The sequence below is a fragment of the Pristiophorus japonicus genome, chromosome 11 (genome assembly GCF_044704955.1).
Source record: "Pristiophorus japonicus isolate sPriJap1 chromosome 11, sPriJap1.hap1, whole genome shotgun sequence".
NCBI classification, from domain to species: domain Eukaryota; kingdom Metazoa; phylum Chordata; class Chondrichthyes; family Pristiophoridae; genus Pristiophorus; species Pristiophorus japonicus.
The window spans coordinates 36,221,735-36,245,798 of NC_091987.1; the positions used below are offsets into that span (position 1 = coordinate 36,221,735).

General features: G+C 45.8%; 1 protein-coding gene across 12 annotated transcripts in view; it reads left to right on the forward strand.

Moving 5' to 3' along the window:
- The window catches only part of dmd (dystrophin), a 2,299,423-nt gene that overhangs the window by 702,140 nt on the left and 1,573,219 nt on the right, over nucleotides 1-24,064 (forward strand). For all 12 annotated transcript variants that reach the window (XM_070893344.1, XM_070893337.1, XM_070893339.1 and 9 more), the window contains exon 7: nucleotides 3,334-3,452. In XM_070893344.1, the coding sequence (XP_070749445.1) occupies nucleotides 3,334-3,452 (119 nt within the window). The remainder of the gene's footprint in view (nucleotides 1-3,333; nucleotides 3,453-24,064) is intronic.

Sequence of the window (24,064 nt, forward strand, 5' to 3'; positions counted from 1 at the left end):
ACGACTGGGTGACCGCAAGTGCTGCAGCACGTTCCTCAAGGTCGCTGAGCAGCTGTAGCTGAGCAGGGCCTCCTCCGGTGCGCCTCTGCTCACTGCGATTCTTAGATCGCTTCCTCTGCAAACGTGACAAGAGCATGGCATAAGCTAATTGACTAGGTACTATCATAGAAAGACAACAGGTTCCAACGTTATATGCTAATATGGTTTGTATCTACAATTGATGCATGGTTATAACATCTACGTTCAGATAAAATATTTCATAAGATCGTGTTTAGGATCTAATAGTTGATGCAAAACATCTCGACTACAATGTCCTTGAGGGCCCTCGGGGGGAGAGGGGAAGGGGTGGGAATCAGGACCGCTGGTGAGCTCGGCAATGACGGGAGCAGCTCTCCCCCAGACCAGGCTGGCTCACTGTGTAAGTGACAGCTGTCGGAGAGGCTGACACAGTGTGGGTAAAGATGACCGGACCCCTCATTGCTCAGTCATGCCCCATCCACCAATGTAACCCAAAAGGAGATGGTGCCAAAATTAGAATTGAAAAAGGAACAGGTTCCGAGCCTTGTCCAGATCTTAGCAGGGAATATATGCAAGAATAACCAGCTTAAGTTTAATCTGGCAGATTTATATATTATGTGGATCATTACAATTTAAAATCTATTTAATACTTACTCTTGCCGAAGCAACCAGGCTGTTCCAGTGCTTGCGGCACTGGTCTGACCCCCTCGCCTCGTTGGACGCTGATGAGACCATGTCGGCGATCTTGCCCCAAATCTTCCCATAGGCCCGGGGTGAAGGTTTCCCACGCGCACCTCTGGTTAGTTGGCCCCACCGACTATGGACCTCACTGATGAGAGCATCATTGGCCTCATCCGAGAATGGCTTTGCCTTCCTCCTACCCTCCACATCCTGCCAACTCTCTGCGGACTCCTGGTGCTGGGACATCTTTTAGTTTTGATTTTCTCTCTCTAACTGCTTTCTCTCTCTCTCTCTCTCTCTCTCTCCCTCTCTCCCTTTGCCTTCTATGCATGTCCAGATGACCCCTGACTTCCCGAATCGCAGGAAACCTTCTTTGCGAAAAAAAACCCATGCACAGAAAGGCCGTTGCTAGGGACGCCTTGCCTTCCATATCGCTGAGACCCATATCACATCACTGAGCTATCGCTCCCCCCTGCCCCCTCAAAAAGCTGAAAGTAGTGATCAGAAAAATGGCCGATCTTCAGTGATCCTGAAAGCTGCAACATCGCTAAGGCTGGAACATCTCCCATTTTTTGGGCGATAACTAGCTAAGTGGAACGTCTCGCCCTTGATCATTGTTTTATTTTCATCTGGTATTGTCACTTTTTCAGTTGCCTGATGTCTGCAGGATTGTGTGGACCTTTCATATGATAGAGGGCAGCTTTTTGAATTGTTGTCCAAATCTTCTCAATTAACTTTATTTTGAATGTTGTACCCCAAGTTGTAGAACAGAGCTGCTATTCCCATAGATTTGCAAATTTCTTCAAAAGTATTCAGCGTTACACTTTTTCAACTTTTTTTTCCTGCAAACAACTGATGACCATTTCCATTAGCAGCTCTTACACTGCAATACTGAATTAACATAACCCAGGCCTAACAGTGAACCTGATCATGGTAAATTGCTCACCAGATTTTACACAGAATTGTCATCGCATCTCTTATCAATATGGGAGGAAGAAAGTTATGTCCACTAATACAGGCTGAAACAGCTGTTTGAATTTATTTACAGTTTGATGATTTACAACAGCAAGGATATAGACACAATAATGTGTAACGCAAATGATAATGTACAAATACATAGAATTCGGATGACTAATTAAAATAAATGTCTTGTTACACAGCTTCTTCTAGAATGTTATTGTAATATATGCACCTGTGAGTATGCAAAAATAGTTGGAGAGCTGTTGAGTTGGGAGTGGCTAAGCCAGTCATGTGATGTTCACAATACTCAATAAAACCCCAGCCAGTTGGGTTCAGGGGATCCACGATGAAGCAGGTGATCGTGAGCCTGGTGGATGAACTGGTAATGTGTAGTGTGATCGTTAAACCTTTGCTAATAAACCAATTAGTTCTTAATAGCAATGTCTTGCCTTGAATTCTTAAGCAAAGAACCCATGAAGCAAATCCATTATAGTTATGAAATTCTCTTGTAATGAATAAGCAGTCAAAAACAAACACCGACCACATGCCAGAACTAAAAACTGCGACATTTAACCATGTGATGGTCTTTGATATCAGAGCAGTCTACTTGCCGATTAGGACTTACAGACATGCACAATCGATAGTGTAAAGTCCTGACCCTGCAGTACAGACTTACACGAGGCACATGCTGGCGTCAAGGTCACTCTGGACCTGCACCTTTATTTCACAGCTCACGAGTGCCACACTTGCCTGAGACCTGCCTTTATATACCTGTGTGGAACAGGTATGCAGTGTCTTCTGCAAGTGCACCCCTGGTGGTAAAGTATGCTTGTGGTTACAGGTCATATCTAGTTACAGTCATGTATAGCATGGTAAGATACAGTTATGTGTGAGATACATGACATCACCCTCCCCCAACATGACAGATAGGATAGTTGGTTGATACGCTGATGTGGCAACATGATCGAGGAAATAGAGTAGGGGGCTTCATTTTGGAGAGAACAGCATCCCATGTCAATTACAAAAAACATTGCTATCAGACATCAAACTGTAACAACATTTCTTGTAAACAAATTGTGAGCTGTGACAGGACACTTCTGTCACTACAACTGTGACAACGGATTTAGCTTTCAGATAGAGTTAACTAATTCCACAAATTCAGGATAGAGCATTCAGGTTCTTTTGAAGTATGGCCACCCAGTCCGCTGAAAGCCGATGGTGGTCTTCTTTCACCTTAAAAATAAACGAGCACAAATTTCCCAGTTTGTGACATTTAGCACCAACTCTTTCAATTGTCGGCAGATTTAGATTTAATTTCTTACTGACATTCTTGAGAAAATCTGCAAGTTAGATCCCCCTGCTGGCTAAGCAAGTTTTCCACTGAGCCATTCAGGCCAGGAAGGTCCCCAAATCAGATTGCTGCCTTTGCTGAGCTAGTTGCTTTAGACTGGAGTAGCAACAGGGATGTTACCATGGACCTGACCCATGACAGACTTCACAGTGCAGGTTTACTATGATCTTTAAAAATGAGGGACTTGCGATGCAGAAAGTTATATATCCCCTAATGTAATAGCACCTTTGACTTCTAATATTAGGTAGTAATTTAAAGTGGAATTGATTTGAGTCCAAAAAGAAATGAGGTTGACGTTATGATTTGTTTCATTGCACTTGCAGGCCTGACCTCTTTGATTGGAAGGATGTGGCAAAACTTCAATCAGCAAATGAGAGACTGGATCATGCCTTCAATGTGGCCAAACAGCATCTTGGCATTGAGAAACTGCTGGATTCTGAAGGTTGGTACAGAGTTTAGAAACCGTTGAGAAATAGAATCAACTATGAGTTCAATAAAAATAAGACTAGATATTACACTATTGATTTCCAATATAGCTGCAGTACATGAGTAATATAGGGCCCAAGTTTCGGCCTCAGTTGCTCCTGATTTTTTGGAGCAACTGGTGTAGAACGGAGTATCTTAGAAATTCAAATTCTCGGCATTTAGTTTGCTCCAGTTCTAGTCAGTTAGAACAGTTTCACTTTGGAACAGAATTTTTTTTCCAAAAGGGGCGTGTCTGGCCACTTACGCCTGTTTTCAAAGTTTCGGCAGTGAAAACTTACTCCAAACTAACTTAGAATGGAGTAAGTGAAGATTTTTGTACGCTCGAAAAAACCTTGTCTACACTTTAGAAGATCAGGCGTAGGTTACAAATCAGGCGTAGGGAATGGGGGGAGGGGGGTTTAAAGGGAAGTTTACAAATATTAAACACTTCAGTTTTCGAAATAAAGAGCCATCATCAATAATAAATGATAAAAACATCAATAAATCAACCAATAAACCAAGCAAAAAAAATTAATAAGAAATCATTTTTTTTTTAAAAATCAATAAATAAAACATTTTCTACTTACCGACTGCAGCACCGGGAGCCCTCCAACAGCGTGCTGGGATTCCCCCCCCCCCCCCCCCCTGCCCAGTGTGTCTCTGTCAGTGTCTCTATCTCTCTGTCTGTCTGTGTCTGTGTTTCTGACAGCGAGGGGTGGAGGGGAGGAGGGGTGGTGTAGTGGGGAAGAGGGGGAGGGGGAGGGGGGTGACAAGTGAGGGAGGGGAGGGGGGTGAGGGGAGGGGGTTGAGAAAGGAGGGAGGAAGGGAGGGGTGGGGTGAGGGGAGGGAGAGGAGGGGGTTGAGAAGGGAGGGAGGAAGGGAGGGGTGCGGTGAGAAAGGAGGGAGGAGAGGGGGGGAAGAGAAGGGAGGGAGGGAGGAGAGGGGGGGAAGAGAAGGGAGGGAGGGAGGGAGGAGAGGGGGAAGAGAAGGGAGGGAGGGAGGAAGGAGAGGGGGAAAAGAGAAGGGAGGGAGGGAGGGAAGGGGGGAAGAGAAGGGAAGGGGGGGAGAGAGAGAGAGAGAGAGAAAGAAAGAAAGGAGAGAGGGAGGCTGAACGGGCCGGGCCCAAGACTTCGAGCTTAGACTTACCGGATTGACAGGTAGGTGGCGTCGGGATCGGGGGGAGCGCGGGTCGGGGCGAAGGGGGGGGGTTGGTCCGGGGGGGGGGGGGGAGTAGATCGGTCGGGGGGGGGGAGGAGATCGGTCGGGAGCGGAGGTCGGTCGGGGAGGGGGGGGGGAAGGTCAGGAGCGGGGGAAGCGGAGGTCGTGTTGGGGGGTGGGGGGGGGGGGGGGCGAGCGGGAGTCAAGTCGGGTCGGGTCCGGTCCGGAGGAAGCAGGAGCTGGGCGTGGGAGGAGCCTTATGCACGCAGCCTTAGTGAGGCCATTCGGCCAGGGCTAGGGGCTGCGGGCTTCGGGCCCCTCCCACACAGTTTTGGGCGCCTGGAGCTACTACACATGCGCGCCCACTGTAGCGCGCATGTGCAGAGATCCCGGCACTGTTTTCAGCGCAGGGACCTAGCTCCTCCCCCTGCAGCTCGTGCTGCGCCGCACCGAGGGCCAGAGGACCAGCAGGGAGCCGGAGAATCTGGAAGTTTTTTTCAGGCGCACTTTGTGGCGCGAAAAACGGGCGTCCAGGTCGGCGGCGCGGCCCGAAACTTGGGCCCATAAAATCTAACTTGTTTTGTTCATTCTACTGGTTCATATTTATTCAGAAAATACATGATAAAAAACAATTTGTATTTTGACTGATGTGCTGAATAGTTAAGTGAATTAATGCCTGTGTAGTGTGGCACTGAGCCCTACAGACCAGGAAATCCAATGTTTAATTCCTGGTCAGAGCTGAATTAAGTAACCTTAGTCAGGACAGAGGCGAGAGTACCACAACTGACCTTAGTATCCCCAGCCTGGCAACGGGAAAATAAAATCAGACACCATTTTCATTCCTGATACTGAGCAGTGAGAACTGAATGAGTCACTCCCTACAGGAGAATTAGCTTTGTTAAGTCACGTAGATAGCTATAGCCTGTGACAACCACCAGTGTCTTTATATGTCCTGCACAGTGACTGTACAGGGTATCTATTCTGGCAGGTCGGTGTCTCTCTTCATTTAATTAATCCTGTGTAGTAAGGTCGGCCTCTTGCTACATTAGATGCCTAGATGATCTCGGTGTGCAAAGACAGGACCTTATGAGAGAAGTTGGCTGCTGAAGACATGCCACATGGCTAATCAAAATAAAATGAATGGCTTGAATCATCATGAGTTAACTTATTTTTGTTGAGGTAATGTCTTGTATTCCGGACCAAGTCAAATGCCCAGGAATGTCATTGGCACTGCATGTAGAAAGCTTCTGTGTTTTTTTCAGAAGGGTCCTGGTCTTGGAGCCGTTGAATAGGCAGGCAGGTTTAACAGAGATGAAGTTTGCACTGAAACTGAATGTGAGAGCTCTTTATTCTAGTCAGTGACGTCATAACTAAAGCAGTGATTCAAATGGGAGGGCATCAGCCAGAAGAACAAATATAACTGTCCAGGCATACACAACAATAGACTTTGGGCTGGATTTTCGGTTGTCTAACGCCACAGTTAGCAGTTAGAGGGAGCGGTAATGGGAGCTTAAGAGGTAACCGACCAGGCAGGCAACATTTAGCGCCCCGACTGAAAATTCACAGAGGCTCACCGGGGGTGCAAACCAGTAGCGTCTGGCTGCTGATGATCACTCCGATCATGACGTATTCCTGGTGCAATGCCTGCACTTGAGCCCCGATCATAAAATTAGGTACGCCTCATTTAACGGCCACCAAGAACAACGTCTGGAAAGAAGTCTGTACAGGCTTGCAGAGTCGTTAACTGGTGGCTACTTAAAGTGATGAGGAAGTGTTTCCGTTGGAGGTCAGAGCCAGAGCAACGTTTACACACAGCACGGTGGTGAGCCTCTGTGTTTACAGCGGCAGGCAGAAATAACAGTTCAGCTTGAGAAAAAGTGATTTTGAAAACTTTAATGGGTGCATTATTGTGCCTTAAAGACTCGGCTTTTCCCAGGATCTGAATCCGAGTTCGGCGCATGCGCATTGACTCGGTTAAATTTAGCGCCGGTATTTTCGTTAGCGTCCCGCAGCTCTGGTGTGCAACGGCTGATTTAGCTCTTCGGCCGATTCTGACGAATTTCAGGGCAGAGGGTGCAAACTTTTTCAGGGTGCTAAAATTACCACTCCGCCTGGGTTACTGCCCCAAATGAGGCGCGACTGAATTTCTCCTCCGTAGTACCTTCTCTGTCGATGCCAGTGATTCTCCAAGTCCTGGTGTCATATTTTTGCTTTCATCCTGAGCCAGGAGATCCGTCGATCCAGCTTCTTCATTGAAAGACCTGTGAACTTATCCCTTTTTGGTGTGGAAGCATGTCATCCTCGATACAAGGGACCACCTATGATGATGAGATTCAGCTTGTGTGAAGGCTTGAAGTGCAGGAAAGTGAATGAAGCACAGTTAGTGAATAGAATGGTATTGTCAGAGTATGTCGGATTGAAAAAAGTGGATGTGCCTATCTTGTTAGTAATGATGTGCTCAACACACTCCAACAGGCAGTCCATCAACAACAACAGTGAGCGAGAAGGTGCATGGCTACATCCTTGTCTAAAACCAGACATGCAGTTGATAACAAGTGAATTGCATCTGCTGACCCTAGTTTAGTGATTGTATTCTTATGGAGCTCCTTGATTAGATTGGGGAGCAGTGCATTGGATCCGTATATCACAACTGATAAGTAAGCTATGTCTGATTAAATCCCTTCTGATTCCAGCAGCATCAAAGCCACTTTTATCCTAATGCTTTTTTAGCTCGTATTCCAGGAGACCAGGATCCATGAGTTGGCACTTAATATTCACACTGCTGAATCCAGTTCTCCTATCCTGACACCAAAATCTTAAACCCAGTTTATTATGGGTCTGTGATTCAACCAGCAGGATAAAAAAATTTGATTAGTATTGTAAATGGCTGGAGCCAGACCTAACTGAGCACCAGTATAAAGTTGGCTATGATTAAATACAGTCTATCTTTTACTCTATTTTGAACTTCTTGGAGTCCGTTGATTATTGCATTCGCACCTCCTTTTTTGTCTCTATCCTCCTTGGCTTTTTCTTTTCTTTCTTCCCTTGTTGTTTCCCCTCCTTTGTTTGCTTATGTGTTTCTCTTTTTTCTCTTCTTCATCTGCAAGTCTCTTTCCTCTGCTTCTCTGCCCGCTTTCATGATTGCGACTTCCTTCTCCTCTCTGCTCCTTTGCTTCTCTCACCCCTCTTTCGCTTCCCCTGCTCCTCTTTTGCTTCTCTCTCTCCTCCACTTTTTTCTCTCTGTCTACCTCTCTCCTCCTGTACTTCCAACTCCTTGATTTTTGTCTCTTCTCTTCACCTTTTATTTTCACTTCACCTGTCACTTTTCTTATTCTTCTGTCTGTCTGTCTGTCTCTCTCTCGTGAGCTGGCAAATTAGAGGCATTAGTTTTGGTGGCCTTGATTTGATATGAGGAGATGCTGGCGACATTCCCATATGCTTGTGATGGGAGGATGCTTGGGATGGATAAGAGTCTTCTAGTTGGTGAGAGTGTGCTGTCGGTTGGGTGAGCAAGATTGCTGGCATGCTGTGATTCACCAGATTTTGTGAGACTAAATAAGTTTAGATTTGGGTTCTCCAGGATGGGCAAGCCAAGACCACTCTCCTTGTTCACAATGAAGCAGGTTAGTGCTATGAATGCAAAGCACTCCTATCCGGGGAAAAAAAAACATTTGCAGAGACAGTTAATCTGCTAACTGCAACAAAAATTACTGGCAGTTCTCTTATTGGGAGCATGGCCAATTGACATACACCACCTGCCTGAAGTAACTCACCTCTCCTGCAAATTGAACCTCTCTCAGGAATCTGCAATAATTTTGTTCCTGACTGGAGGAGGGAAGCAGCAGCGTTTGGTACAGGAGCTGCGTTTCACTACCCTCCCGCTGAGAGAACCAGCAGAACTGTTCCCGTTTCATTTCCTGTTGTCAGCTGTTTCTGACAGCTGTGCTTTTGCTTTGGAGGGTGGGGTGGCGGGGGAGGGGGAAGGCTGATCTTTATTGAAATTGGGAGCTACTATTCTGGGCATTTTAAAGTTCGGAAGTTGGCTGAATTTGACCCACTGGATGGGGTTTGGACACCCCATATTAGTGAGTAGACATACAAAATCTGTATGTGGTAGATTGGAGAAATGAATGAGCTTATCTTGACACTTTAGGACCCAGTCCATCAGACTACAGAAGAGAAAGGGATCAAGGCCATGTCTAATAGAACAGGAGTAGACCATTGAGTCCCTCAAGCTTGCTGAGCCTTTCTTAGTTCATGGCTGAATTGCACCTCAACTCCATTTACCTGCCTTTGTTCCATATCCTTGGTACCCTTATCTAACAAAATCTGATTAATCTCAGCCTTGAAATTTTCAGTTCACCCAGTATCCACAGCATTTTGCAGGAGAGATATAACATCATCATAATAGGCGGTCCCTCGTATTGAGGATGACTTGCTCCCATGTCAAAAAGGGATGAGTTCACAGATGTTTCAATGAAGGACCTAATATACCAGGTCCTGAATTACATGTTGAAGGGTGGAAGATGCCTGTGTGTGGATTTTTTTAATGTGTGGTGGCTATTACACACCAGCCACCGCACGGGCTTGACAGAGCTAGGTCTTGGTCCAGTGGCAAGGATTAACCAAGACGACTGGAGACCAGCTCTGTTGCACGGACAGAGAGAGTGTCAGATAACCACTAAACTTTGTGTGAAAAACTGCTTCCTGATTCTATTCCGAACTGCCCTAGCTCTAACTTTAAGATTACCTCCCCTTGTTCTGGATTCCCCCACCAGAAGAAACATAAGAACTAGGAGCAGGAGTAGGCCTTACAGCCTTTCGAGCCTGCTCCGCCATTCAATAAGATCATGGCTGATCTGATCATGGACTCAGCGCCACTTCCCTGCCCGCTCCCCATAACCCATTATCCCTTTATCATTTAAGAAACTATCAAATCCATTCATCGTTTTAAACACCTTGATTAGATTAAGGGGAGCACAAGAGGAAAACAAAGTTGCATTTTAAACAAAAACTCTCAAACTCTCCAGTATTTTAGATTTCGGGGTGGAATTTATGATGGAACTCAACCAGGTTCCATCGCCAGTTTGGCACTGTCTAAAATCCCAACACTTTTGGGCAGGGATAATATAATGAGGGAAATACATCATTCAATGCACTTCCTTCATTTGTGCTCTTAGCAATTCTGGAAATCTGTGAGTGTCTGGTATCCAGCATTACTAGGGCTGAGGGTTGGTAGTTGCAAATTTCAAGGTCACTTTCAAAGTGCAATCAATTACATTTTTGAAACTCTCATAAGAAACAAGCGCAGAAAATCGTTTCACAAATTATAGGCATTACTGGAGGCCCAAGGACCTGTTAACACTGCAGGAGAGTATGTGACCTGATCCCTTGACTCTGCCAGTGGAACTCTTAAGCACTGAACTCAAGTCCGTCACCACACTTTCCAATTGGATGGGCTGTAACCTGTTTCAGCTAAATGTTGACTCACCTAAAGCTACACTTTTCTGGTCCCACAAGCGCCTATCTATCTCCGTCGTTTATCTCCATCAATCTCCTGATGGCCACCTTGGGTTAATCCTTGTGGTGCAGCATCTGGGAGGACTGTTCAGCACCAAGCTCAGCCCTCCTGCCCATATCCAATCCATTCCCCCCCTACTGCTTTCTTCCATCTCCAAAACCTCCGCGTGCGTGTAAGGCCCATCGAGGAAACATCCAAAAAAAAAGCAGGAAAGAGGAAATTTATGACAGAATGACAAGTAGATTATTTTTATTTAAAGGAGTTGGGATGATTTAAAACTGGGGAGGAATTGGTCCATAAAGGTAAGTTCCAAAAAATCACTTTCAGATCAAACACTCTATGCCTGATTGGAAATGGCGGAAGGTGTGCATGACGAGCAGGATATCCTGAATTCTCAAAATATACAGGAGGAATACGCTTGCATGACATGCTAACTAATTGAATCCCTCAAAGAAGAATTGTTGGCCTTGAAGACTAACTAACTACACTTTGCACTATATACAAGGAAGGAAATTATCTGCAACAGCCTTTCCATGAGATTGTTATTACTGAGATGGAGTGTGACAGTGGAGGGAATGATTGGCACTCCCTGGGGCATGTAAAAAGAATAGGCAGAATGAGAGAGAAGCTGTCGAACTACAATTGCCCAGAGACTGTCAGCACTGGAGGTGAACTGGGACGGAACAGCAGGGGATGATAACATTAAGCAGTACAGTGGCGCACAGGGCAGCAAATGGTTGCACAGGGGAGTACTGAACATCTAAGGTTATAGCTAACCTTGTGTTAGGAGACACCATAGTTCAAGGGATTGAATCTTCCGCAAGCACGACCAGAAGCCCAGAAGTGTTGCTTCCGCAATGCAACGGTTTGGGAATTGACTGGCACGTGTGGCTAACATTTTAAAATGGAATGGGAGACACCAGAGATCATGGTTCATGTGGGAGACGATGTAAATAGGTGTAGAATGGAAGTCCTGCAAAGGGATTTCAGGAGTTGTGGAAATTATTGAAGAAAAGCACTTCTTCTGGTAATCTCAATGTTATTCCCATATCATGCAGTGGACCTTTTAGTGAGAGATATACAAAGGAGAGGTTTAGTTCTTAGCCTATGGAAATCATTTCTGGAAAAGAGATGGCTGATTGTACCATTGGGAGACATGTGTATCTTGGATAATGGGATAAATAACACTTGGGAAGCATTTAAAGTAGGGAAGCAGGGGAAGTAGCTAACTATGTGAAACAATTAACAGGAATGAGTCATGTGAATACAGCAAGAAAGATGAGGAATGATCTAAGATGTATTTTCATGAATGCCAGGAACATAAAAAATAAAAAATGGGTGTGCTAAGCAATAGGAGATAGGGAGCTAATAATGTATGAGTAACTGGAACCTCACTAAAGAAAGATGATGAGTGAGGAACAAATCTTCAGGGCTATGTGTGCTTCAGGGAATGATGTGACACTGTTTATGGCAGGAGCCAAGGAAGGCTTAGACACTGCTCAGAGAAAGGAACTGCACAGTGCGTCTTTGGGCACATTTGGAAGATCAAAATGGAACAAAGTTGATGGTAGGAATATGTTACAGGCCACCACAAAATAAAATGGAAGTTGCCGTACTGTTGTGGAAGGTCAAAAAAAGATTAGTGCTAAGACCTCCGCAGTAATTATGAGGGATTGTAATCTTCCTGACGTATCTGCGACTTAGTTTGCAGGAGTTTATTGAATTATTAAAGAATTTTTTGTTCAGCAACAAGTGAAAAAACCCAAAAGGGGCAAAGTAATGGGGAGCAAGGAACATGCCAAGTTGAAGTAAGGGAACATTTGAGGTTTATTGATCATACAATTCATTTTGTTAAAATGAGGACATAACAGACAATTAAAATTATTAAGAGACTGGATTTCGGCAGAGTAGACTGTGAGGGAATAAAATGCTGAGTCCAATACTTGTACCAATTCATTGGAGAGTTATTTATCTTGTAAATGTTCAAATATTTTCACTTCACTTTCATTTGTCTTTGAACATGACCAGTTAGCTATTTTGTTTTTGCTTTACCATGTACGTGGCTTTTGACTTTGGGGACATGCATGGCTAATTTCTCCATAAGAATGGTTTTGAAAGTATTACATTTTTCATTTGGACTGCAACTATTTCCTCCGAGTAGGAACCCCCAGACAACCTTACACAAGTCGTTGGCCATCTTTGTAAATTTACTCCTCTTATAATCTGGCATTAGCATTAAATAGTCAGCAGTATTAGCTTGGGTCTTCAAGTTGAATCTAATAATATTATGGTTGCTGCTGCCTAGTGTTTAGGTGTCCCCGCAACTCCCCATCCCCCCCCACATATGGAAGTCTGATATCACATTGGGGTCACTACTAACAATATGAGTCTAGAACCTGAATTCCTCGAGTGTTAGAGGATGGGTTTTCATTATGATTCGATGTTCTTTCTATTGCGCAAAAATCAATAAGATTCTTGAAATATTGAGGCCAAGCATTCATAGATTTATTGAGCGTACAGTACAAGCAATAGTACTTATGCATACATTTAAAATATAGTACTTACAACCGCACTTTATGGGGACTCTTGAGCTCAGTATTTAGGTTGATCGAACCCTTCGAATCCCATAACCTCATTATGGTCTGCCACTTTTTATACTTTTCTGAGCTGCAAGTACATTATCAAAGTGTCCATATATGGCAAGCTTCACACAACTAATCACATCTTGTTCACATGTATAGTATTACATCATTAAACTGCAAAGTAGTGACTAATGGGTAATTTTACAATACTTCTATTGATTAATGTGGGTGGAGATGCAAATACCTTAATTTAATCTTTCTTGGAAATCTTACCTCTTACCCCGACCAAATGTCAATTTACATATTTCAACATTATATGATTATACCAAAAATTAAAATACAAGTCTGTATAAGGAGAAAGTAATTGACTCTCATGCCACATCAATTTCATCAGTTAGTAAACTGCTTTGCTTACTAACCAGTCTTTTTTCCGTTGGGCTAGCAAGATCAGCATAATTCCCTTATTTTGTTATCTTCGAGATCAAGAGTAGGAATCCTGGCTAGATTTTTTCCTCCTCCCGAGGTAAGGAATCCTCAGGCCAGTAATACCCTCCATCCCTTTGTCCCAGCTGATATCATCGAGCTCAGCACTGATGAGGGATTGAGCCTGGGACCTTTCTCTTCTGAAATGTTTCTGTTCTGTGGTTAGAAGATAAATTCTCAATGTTTCTATACATTATAATTTTAATGCATGTCCCCACGAGTTTTCCGAAGGGTATTTCCTTTGAGGATTCCAGATTTGCTATTTTATATAAGTCTTCAGTTTTGTACAATTTGTAGTTTTGCAGCACCTGATTGCACTGGCATAATTAGAATGAGGTAGAATGAATTGTGGTCGGTCACTGCTGCTGTCTGTGTAGGATCTGATAGTTTTGCTGTGACCCTGCATAGGGAGTCTGTTGTGTAACCGCACATCCAGTTATTTTGTAAGAGTTCACATCCTCAGCAAGGGGGATGTCCTTGATATGACATTGATTTATGGTCAATTGTTATTGTGAAAAGATTTTTATGAAAAAAAAACATGCATTGATAAAGCACCTTATCCATCTCAGAAATGTCCCAAAGCAGTTCATGTACAATTAATTACTTGAATTGCAGTCACTGTCAATAGGCAAACACAGCAGCAATTTTGCATACTGCAAGATTTCACAGTGAGATAAATGCCCAATTAATCTGTTTTTGCTAATGTTGACTGGGAGACAAATGTTGGTCAGGAAGTCAGGAGAACTCCTTGTTTTTCTTCGTGCCATAGGATTTCTGACATTCAATGGAAGTTATACAAGGATTATCCAGATTACATCATCTCAGACACTGCAGCACTCCCTCAACATGGCAGTACAGTTTCAGTCTAGATTATGTCACTATTGGTATTTGCAACATCTAGATGGGGAATGTAATTTTGGAGTGTGCATGAACGTGATCATTGTACAGGGTGCTTTTGACGGCTATATATTTACCTCGACTTATCCTCGACTGCCTTCGGAGACTGCCCTTCCACAAAGTGGTTATCAGTGAGATATGCCAGCTCATCAGGGCAGATCTGCAGCCTGCCAGAACCTTCAAGAGATCACTGTCCGTCGAGGTCAAGGTCACCACGGCACTGTCGATCTATGCATCGGGTTCTTTTCAGACCTCCGTGGTCGACATTTGCGCTATATCTCAGCATGCCACACATTGCTGCATTAGACAGGTCACTGAAGCCCTGTACATGTATAGGATGGACTTTATCAGCTTCCCTATGACCAGGGAGGCTCAGACTGACCGGGCTTGAGCATTCTACCGAATTGCTAACTTCCCCAAGGTACAAGGAGCAAAACACTGTACGCACATCGCCATGTGGGCACCTTCTCAGGACGCAGAGGTTTTTTGGAACTGAAAAAGATTTCACTCCCTGAAGGTCCAACTAGTTGTCGACCACAACCAGATAATTATGGCAGTGAATGCCAAATTTCCAGGCAACTTCGATGAGGCTCACATCCTGCTTGAGAGCGCTGTATCTGACATGTTTACCAGTCAGCCACAAGGTCAATGCTGGATGCTTGGTGACAAATGATATGGCCTAGCCACCTGGTTGATGACCGCCGTGCGTGACACCCACACCAAGGCTGAGAAGCGATACAACGAGAGCCACAGAGCCACACAATGTAGTCCAGAAAATCATTAGTGTGCTTAAGTAGCGCTTTACATGCCTGGAGCATTCAGGAGGAGAGCTAAAATAAAACACTGAGCAGGTAGCTCAATTCGTGGTCGTGTGCTCCATGCTGCACAACCTGGCTATAAGGAGGGGACAAGAATTACCAGAAGGGACTAATGGTCCACCTCAGGAGAGAGAGGAAGAGGAGGACGAGGGGCTGGATGCTGACCTAGGGCCAGACAATCAGGCTGACTATGCAACCATGGCCACACACCCCCACCAGACCACAGGAAAGGGCCCGTGGTGGCTACATAGCTACAAGACTCTTACGTTAGCAGCTCATAAATGAGCAATTTGCCTGAAAGAACATTGCTGTTATTGACAAAGCTGACACACTGCTGTATGTGCAGCTCAGACATCAATGGTGGGCATCACCTTGGTGCCAGTTAAAGTTTAAGTTGATTGAAGTTAAGTTTAATTATATCTTTTCATCACCAGTGTGTAACGGTCCAGCTATCTGATACAATACGCAACAAGGTTATTGTCATGTATCTCACATTAGAGTCAGGACTTAACAGTGGCGACGAGTTACGCGATCACAGAATCCACAGAATGGCTACCGACAGCTCAGATGAGAAATACAATGCTGGAGACAATTGGGATGACTTTATAGAAAGGCTCCAGCAAAGCTTTGTGACCAAAGACTGGCTGGGCGACGATAAGGCAGACAAGAGAAGAGCCTATCTCTTGACCAGCTGTGGCTCGAAACCATATGCTTCAATGAAAGACCCGCTGGCACCCGAGAAACCAGCAAGCAAGTCGTTTGAGGAGTTGAGCACACTGGTGAGAGACTACCTGAAGCCAGCGAGCAGCCTACACATGGCCAGACACAGGTTCTACAACTACAGACGCTGTGTGGGCCAAAGCATACCCGACTTCGTGGCGGAACTTCGGAGACTGGCTAGTTCATGTGAGTTCCCCGATGAACTAAGGAGAGAAGTACTGAGAGACTTTTTTATTGAAGGAATAGGCCATGCAGGCATATTCCGAAAGCTTTTCGAGATTAAGAACTTGACTTTAGAGGCAGCAACACTGGTCGCACAGATGTTCTTGGCAGGAGAAGAAGAAACGATGGAGAAGAGGCTGATCTATACTTCGGGTATGACTACCAACGAGGCATCGGAACAAACCGCTACCCCCACACACAGACAAAGGCAGGAGAGCAGGCCTTCAACAGCAGACAGTGGTGCCAGAAGCCATCAAAATCAAGGGCCACATGAATGGCCGATCACACCTCATCAACCCACAATGCGAACAATCAACAACAGATTGAGAGAAGCTCAAGGGAGGTCAGCCAGACGCAGCTCATCCTTCGGAAACAATGGAAACGGTCTGTGTTGGAGATGTGGGGCAGGGCACTCAACCAGGGTGTGTCGATTTCAGCATGCCGTTTGCAGAAACTGCAACTACACAGGGCATCTGGCTCGCATGTGCAGAAAAACAGCAGCTCGGCTGGTATATGAATCGGAAGGGTCGTAAAGCGGACCAGAAGAGGGTTGGAACAGTGCACGGGATGCCGAGGTACAGCGGGTTAACACGATCAATGTCCACTGTTCTTACACCAAGATGCCTCCAATTATGATGAGGGTTCCACTCAACGGGATACCCAACAACATGGAACTGGACACGGGGGCCAGTCAATCCCTCATGAGCATTCAACAATTTGAACAGCTGTGGCCGCACAAAAGCAACAGACCAAAACACACAAAGATTGACACCAAACTAAGGACCTATACTAAAGAAATCGTCCCAGTCCTTGGCAGCGCCATGCTCTCAGTCACACACAAAGGGATAGTGAACCGACTTTCCCTGTGGATTGTCCCCGGGGATCTCCCAGCCCTATTGGGGAGAAGCTGGCGAGCAGAACTTAATTGGAAATGGGATGATGTTCACGCCATGTCGTCAGAGGAACGGACCTCCTGCTCAACAGTTCTAAGCCGTTTTGAACATCACTTTCAGCCAGGTGTGGGCACCTTCAAAGGGGCTAAAGTTAGAATCTACATCACACAGAATGCCAGACCGGTCCATCACAAGGTTAGAGCTGTGCCTTATGTGATGAGGGAAAAGATTGAAAACGAACTGGACCAGCTATTGCGGGAAGGCATAATTTCTCCCAAGGAATTCAGCGACTGGGCAAGCCCCATCGTCCTCGTCATGATGCCTGATGGATCCGTGCGAATCTGTGGAGATTACAAGTCTACCATAAACAGAGTCTCCCTACAGGACCAATACCCGCTGCCCTGAGCGGAGGACCTATTTGCCACGTTGGCTGGAGGAAAACTTTCTCGAAGCTTGACCTCACATCTGCGTATATGACGCAAGAACTGACAGAGTCTAAGCTACTCACCACCATCAACACACATCGAGGCCTTTTTGTGTACAATCGATGCCCATTCGGCATCAGGTCGGCAGCTGCTATATTCCAGCGCAACATGGAAAGTCTGCTCAAGTCCATCCTGGGGACGGTCGTGTTGCAAGATGACATACTCATCACGGGCAGGGACACCGACTCTCATCTCCGTAATCTTGAGGAAGTACTAAGTCGATTGGATTGGGTAGGTCGAAGAGTTAAGAAATCCAAGTGTCTGTTTCTCGCGCCTGAGGTTGAATTTTTGGGCAGAAGGATTGCCGCTGATGGAATCCGCCCAACTGAATCCAAAACCGAAGCGATTCGCTTGGCACCCAGGCCCTGTAATGTCTCGGAACTGCGCGCCTTTCTCGGGCTACTCAATTACTTTGGGAACTTTATGCAGAACTTGAGCATGCTGCTGGAGCCTCTCCACGTGCTACTCAGAAAGGGGTGCGATTGGTTTTGGGGGGATGCCCAAGAACGCGCCTTCAATAAGGCACGCAACCTTCTATGTTACAAGAGTGTTTTAGCCTTTTTTGACCCAGGTAAAAAGTTAGTCCTTACGTGTAATGCGTCAGCGTACAGGGTCGGGTGCGTTTTACAGCACGTCAGTGATGCGGGTAAATTGCAGCCCGTTGCTTATGCCTCCAGGTCACTTTTGCGGGCGGAGCGCAGGTACGGTATGGTTGAGAAGGAGGCGCTCGCATGCGTGTATGGTGTCAAAAAGATGCACCAATACCTTTTTGGGGCCAAGTTTGCATTAGAAACCGACCACAAACCCCTCACGTCCCTACTATCCGAGTGCAAGGCAATCAACGCCAAGGCCTCGGTGCGCATTCAGCGGTGGGCACTCATGCTGGCGGCTTACGACTACACGATAAGGCATAAACCAGGCACAGACAACTGTGCCGATGCGCTTAGCAGGCTACTCCTGGCGACCATAGAAGGGTCCGACGAACAGGGCTGTGAGATGGTCATGGCAATCAATGCCTTTGAATCCACAGGTTCGCCCATGACGGCTCGCCAAATCAGAGCCTGGATGACCAGCGACCCCACGTTATCTCTAGTTAAAAGATGCGTTTTAACCGGTGACTGGGCAGAGGCTCGCGATGCCTGCCCTGAAGAGGTCAAACCTTTCCATAGGCGCATGCATAAACTCTCACTACAGGCAGACTGCCTGATGTGGGGCAGCCGAATAGTTATGCCTTTACGAGGCAGGGAGGCGTTTGTCCGAGTGCTCCATCGCGAGCACCCGGGGATCGTCCTGGCCATGTCTGGTGGCCTGGCATTGACGCGGACTTGGAGCTCTGCGTCCGTTGGTGCACCATTTGTGCTCAACTCAATAATGCCCCCAGGGAGGCCCCCCCTTAAGCCCCTGGCCCACCAAACCGTGGTCGCGGGTGCATGTAGACTATGCGGGCCCATTCATGGGCAAAATGTTCCTCGTAGTCGTTGATGCATTTTCAAAATGGATCGAGTGCACCATTTTAAACTCAAGCACCACCTCCACCACTGTGGAGAGCCTTAGAACCATGTTTGCAACGCACAGCATTCCTGACATATTGGTCAGTGATGATGGTCCGTGCTTCACCAGCGCAGAATTTCATGATTTTATAATTGACCACGGTATAAATCACGTTAAAATGGCACCTTTCAAGCCGGCTTCCAATGGCCAGGCGGAGCGAGCAGTGCGATCATTAAATAAGGCATGCTCAGAATCCAAGGTCCCACGCTGCAGAGCCGCCTGTTGCGACTGCTGGCATACAGATCTCGTCCACATTCGTTGACTGGGGTTCCCCCCCCCCGCGCAACTATTGATGGCTCTCGTTAATCCTCCCAGACACGCATGAAATTGTTGAGGCTAAGCGTCAAAAGCTAACAGAGTACCATGACCGAAATTCGAGGGGGAGGTGGAATGAGATAGGGGACAAAGTGGTTGTGCTAAACTATGGCCGGGGTCCCAAATGGCTTGCAAGGACAGTAACAGACAAAGTGGGAAACAGGCTACTGGTTGTACAAATGGACAATGGCCAAACCTGCCGGAGGTATGTCAACCAAATAAAAAGTAGATTCACTGATAACACTGAAGAACCAGAGGCAGACTACAATGTGGAACTCACACCACACCTGGTGGACAGACAGGTGGAACAACCTGAGGAAAGGGCAGTCTCAACAGATAGCCCAGGTGATATATCAGCAATCACACCAAACGAAAAACAGGCACCAAGGCAAACAACTGAACCACAACTAAGACGCTCCATGTGAGAGCGCAGACCACCTGAGAGATTGAATCTATAAAGGCAATAAGACCTTGGGGGAGGGTGATGTCATGTATCTCACATTAGAGTCAGGACTTAACAGTTATGTTAAATAAAAATCATTTAATATGACCATTAGTCTGAAATCATAAGTATCATGGGCAAAAACACCCCACCCCCACCCCACTTTTTAGAACATTGACATCAATCAAATGGTCAACATGTCCAGCAACACAGAACACAAATGAAAACCAACAGGGTGGCCCCCTACCCCCATACCTTACAATAAATTGCATAAACCAAATGGAGATATATCAAAGCCATCACCTGCGGACATGCACCTCACTTTCCTTCCCCCCTCCCCTTCTTCTCCACACCTCAACCCCTTCCCCTCCTCGCTCCACGCCGCCTGGCCGAGGAGCTCCTCAGGCAGTGCCTCATTGGGGGAATGAAGGCAGAGCCGGTGGTTGCAGGGATACGGGAGTAAAGGGTACCGAGATGGGAACATTCTCGGATCCAGAGGCAGAATCTAATGGCCGGAGGAGCACTAGATGGCCTTGGGGTCGAATGCCTTCTGGAGTCTGGCGATGCAGGCTCCTCAAAGTCCGCGCTCTCATCTGTTGAGAACGGACCCAGCAGATTAACGGGCGAGAATCGGAGCTTCTCAGCACCAGATGTCGGATCGTCCGGCGAGTCCAGCCCCGCGCCTCCACCTTCTGGCCTTTGTGGTCTTGCCTTGGGCCGTGCTGCTGGCTGAATTGAAAAACACAAATAAGACTATTAGAGGAGAAGAGGGTGCTAGGGTCACAAGATGAGTCCAGCGCTACACACAGCATATGCACGACAAAAGCACCACCGCTATCAAAATCATCACAGACATCACGTTTCATGCCCATCAACACATTCTGCATTGTAATGATTCTCATTTGGCCAGCATTATTTATAGGACACTTTTAGAAATCATCTATCATAGTAGAATCTAATGACTTTACATCACGCAATGGTATATACTTGACTCACGTGGCATCACTTCAGGGTCTGCAGCTGCCTGCATGGCTGTCCGGGAGTGGGTCCCCACTCGTGTGAGCACACGCTCCTCCATGTCAGGGAGGTCGCTGATGATTGGTGACCCCCCACTGTTCGCCTCTGCTCGACCCTATTCCTCAATAGCTTCTTCTGTAAAAGGTAACGGGTCGACATGGCACGAGATCATTGCATGATATAATTGCTAGGTACTATCACAGGGACTGATACAACACATAACTGACAGATGTAATCATGATTATTATGATAATTATCATTCTTTACCTCAAGACGTACACCGTGACCGCAGGCTTTGAGTACAACATTCCCGGTAAAAGTGAAAGACCTCACATCTGATTATAGGCACTCATGACTCTTACAAATCAAATTATTTCAATATATAAGTACATGTAAATAAATGTAATACTCTTGCGAATCCGACAAGGTCATTCCATCGTTTGCGGCATTGGTTGCCCTCACGCACCTCGTTGGTTGCCAACGAGACCAGCTCTGCTATCTCGGCCCATATCTTCTGGTAGGCCGTTAGGGTAGGCTTCCACGCCCTCCCTGGGACAAGTCACCCCAGCGTGACTCAACCTCCTGCATGAGGGAGGCATTTGCCTCGTCCGAGAACCTCCTCGCTCTCTTTTGTCCTCTGAATTGTTCCTCTCCCAGTTCAACGCTCTCACCAGCATCAGTCTCCACAGCGTGCTGTGTCACCTCCCCCACTCTCTCCATTATAAGCACCAAATTCGTGAAAATATCTAGCTGGTAACAGCTAACTTTTTTCACACAATTTGCTATAAAGCTCTAAACTCTCCCTCCTACCTCCCAAAGCAGCCAAACAAGCACCCACACCACACCCACATACGCCTTCACTCGCTCTCTGCTCCCTCTCTCTGTGTCTGTACATTAATGATTTAGACGAGGGGATTAAATGTAGTATCTCCAAATTTGCGGATGACACTAAGTTGGGTGGCAGTGTGAGCTGTGAGGAGGATGCTATGAGGCTGCAGAGTGAGTTGGATAGGTTAGGTGAGTGGGCAAATGCATGGCAGATGAAGTATAATGTGGATAAATGTGAGGTTATCCACTTTGGTGGTAAAAACAGAGAGACAGACTATTATCTGAATGGTGATAGATTAGGAAAAGGGGAGGTGCAACAAGACCTGGGTGTCATGTTGCATCAGTCATTGAAGGTTGGCATGCAGGTACAGCAGGTGGTTAAGAAAGCAAATGGAATGTTGGCCTTCATAGCGAGGGGATTTGAGTACAGGGGCAGGGAGGTGTTGCTACAGTTGTACAGGGCCTTGGTGAGGCCACACCTGGAGTATTGTGTACAGTTTTGGTCTCCTAACTTGAGGAAGGACATTCTTGCTATTGAGGGAGTGCAGCGAAGGTTCACCAGACTGATTCCCGGGATGGCGGGACTGACATATCAAGAAAGACTGGATCAACTGGGCTTGTATTCACTGGAGTTCAGAAGAATGAGAGGGGATCTCATAGAAACGTTTAAAATTCTGACGGGGTTAGACAGGTTAGATGCAGGAAGAATGTTCCCAATGTTGGGGAAGTCCAGAACCAGGGGTCATAGTCTAAGGATAAGGGGTAAGCCATTTAGGACCGAGATGAGGAGAAACTTCTTCACCCAGAGAGTGGTGAACCTGTGGAATTCTCTACCACAGAAAGTTGTTGAGGCCAATTCACTAAATATATTCAAAAAGGAGTTCGATGAAGTCCTTACTACTCGGGGGATCAAGGGGTATGGCGAGAAAGCAGGAAGGGGGTACTGAAGTTGCATGTTCAGCCATGAACTCATTGAATGGCGGTGCAGGCTCGAAGGGCCGAATGGCCTACTCCTGCACCTATTTTCTATGTTTCTATGTTTCTTATGCGCATGTAATGATGACCCTTGACCGCCTGAATCGCGGGAAACGAGCGTTGCCACGCCATTGCTAAGGACGGTGACACTTTACGGCAGAAGGTCAGAGAGATTTAACGCTAATGCCCATTTCAGATCGCTCGTGGTAACGCCAAATTTTTAAAATGGAGACTAGGGGCTTTGAAAATGGGCGACAATCCGGCGATCTGAAAACACATATTTACCGCCCACGCCGGAAATAACACCCATTTTTGGGCGATCTGCACAAAAGTGCAATATCTAGCCCATACTCATTATTACAAACTCATGAGAATTGTAAAAATATTTATACTCGCCATGATTGAGTGATTTACTTATTGAGGCTTAAACTCAAATTTTTACCCTAATAAAGCCTCATGGGAGCAGATTACAAAGATTGCTGTAATGTGAGATTCATAGACATTTGTTTTTATTCATATATTCAGTGATGTTGTATCATTCATCCAAAACTTTGCAACTCACTGATTGGAATCACCTTAAGCATTCTGCTGTGTTTCAGTGAAGCTGCTCGATTCTGACAGACATTTAATAATCTCACACTTCTTGTTAACATTACTGTATAATGTGGTGCTAATTCTGTGTAGATGTGCATCTGGTTTTGTTGTAGATGTGCTGCAGGTAGTGAGTGAGGTGTTGATAACAGTTGTTATTTTAGAGTGGACCACTTTGACCTATGGTTGTCACCCTTTAAGCGCTTTATCCTGTGGCTGTTCTAAATTTGGACCTGTCTTGATTTCTTCTTTCTATTCTAACTGTGTAAATTTTCTTTATTTGATTATTTTTAATATTGATTTGGTATTTTATTAGTGAATGGAATGAGATCTTTCTTCTGTTTTTTGTTGTCTATAGGTGTGGTTCCGTCTCTGTGAGGGGCACACCTGGGTCTTCCCTTCAATTCTGTTTCAATGTTCTGAATTTTTTTTTCATCTATTCATTGAATCTGCTCCCTCCCTGACAATTGTTTTCTGTGCATTTATTGTGTCGACTATTGAGCAGTATACCTTTCTAATTGAGAGCTTGTGGCAATGGTAGTCTGGAGGATAAGCTCAAGGAATGCATTTGAGACCATTTCCAAGAAGTAGTCATGGGGCTGGAGTTTCCTCATTTTTTGCATGCTTAACGCCCACTTAATGTCCATTTTACTGTTGAAATGATGTATAACGCCCATATATCGCCCATTTAGCCACAAAATGGAAACTGCCGGGCATTTTTAGGAAACGTATCGCTGAGCGTTACTTTCCCCATGTGCGTAACGCCGGGAAAAATAATACCGCCCGCCCACTTTTTTTGTCGTAAAGATCATATTTGCCGAAACTAGCGGCCATGAGATCGCCCAGCATCACTTTCACCACCTCGCACACTTATCGCCCACAAAATCGCTCGCCCAAAAAAACGCCCAGAAAAAGTGGAACTAACCGGAACTAATCACAGCGTTATGGACGCCATGTTCTATATCACATATCGCGTCCTTTAAAAGGCTGCTGTGCTTCAAACTCGGGGAAGTTCAGATGTACTCTGGAGGTCATTGGAGTTTATTGTACATTTTGACCATACTGTGACCAATTGGAATTTAATAGGTGTC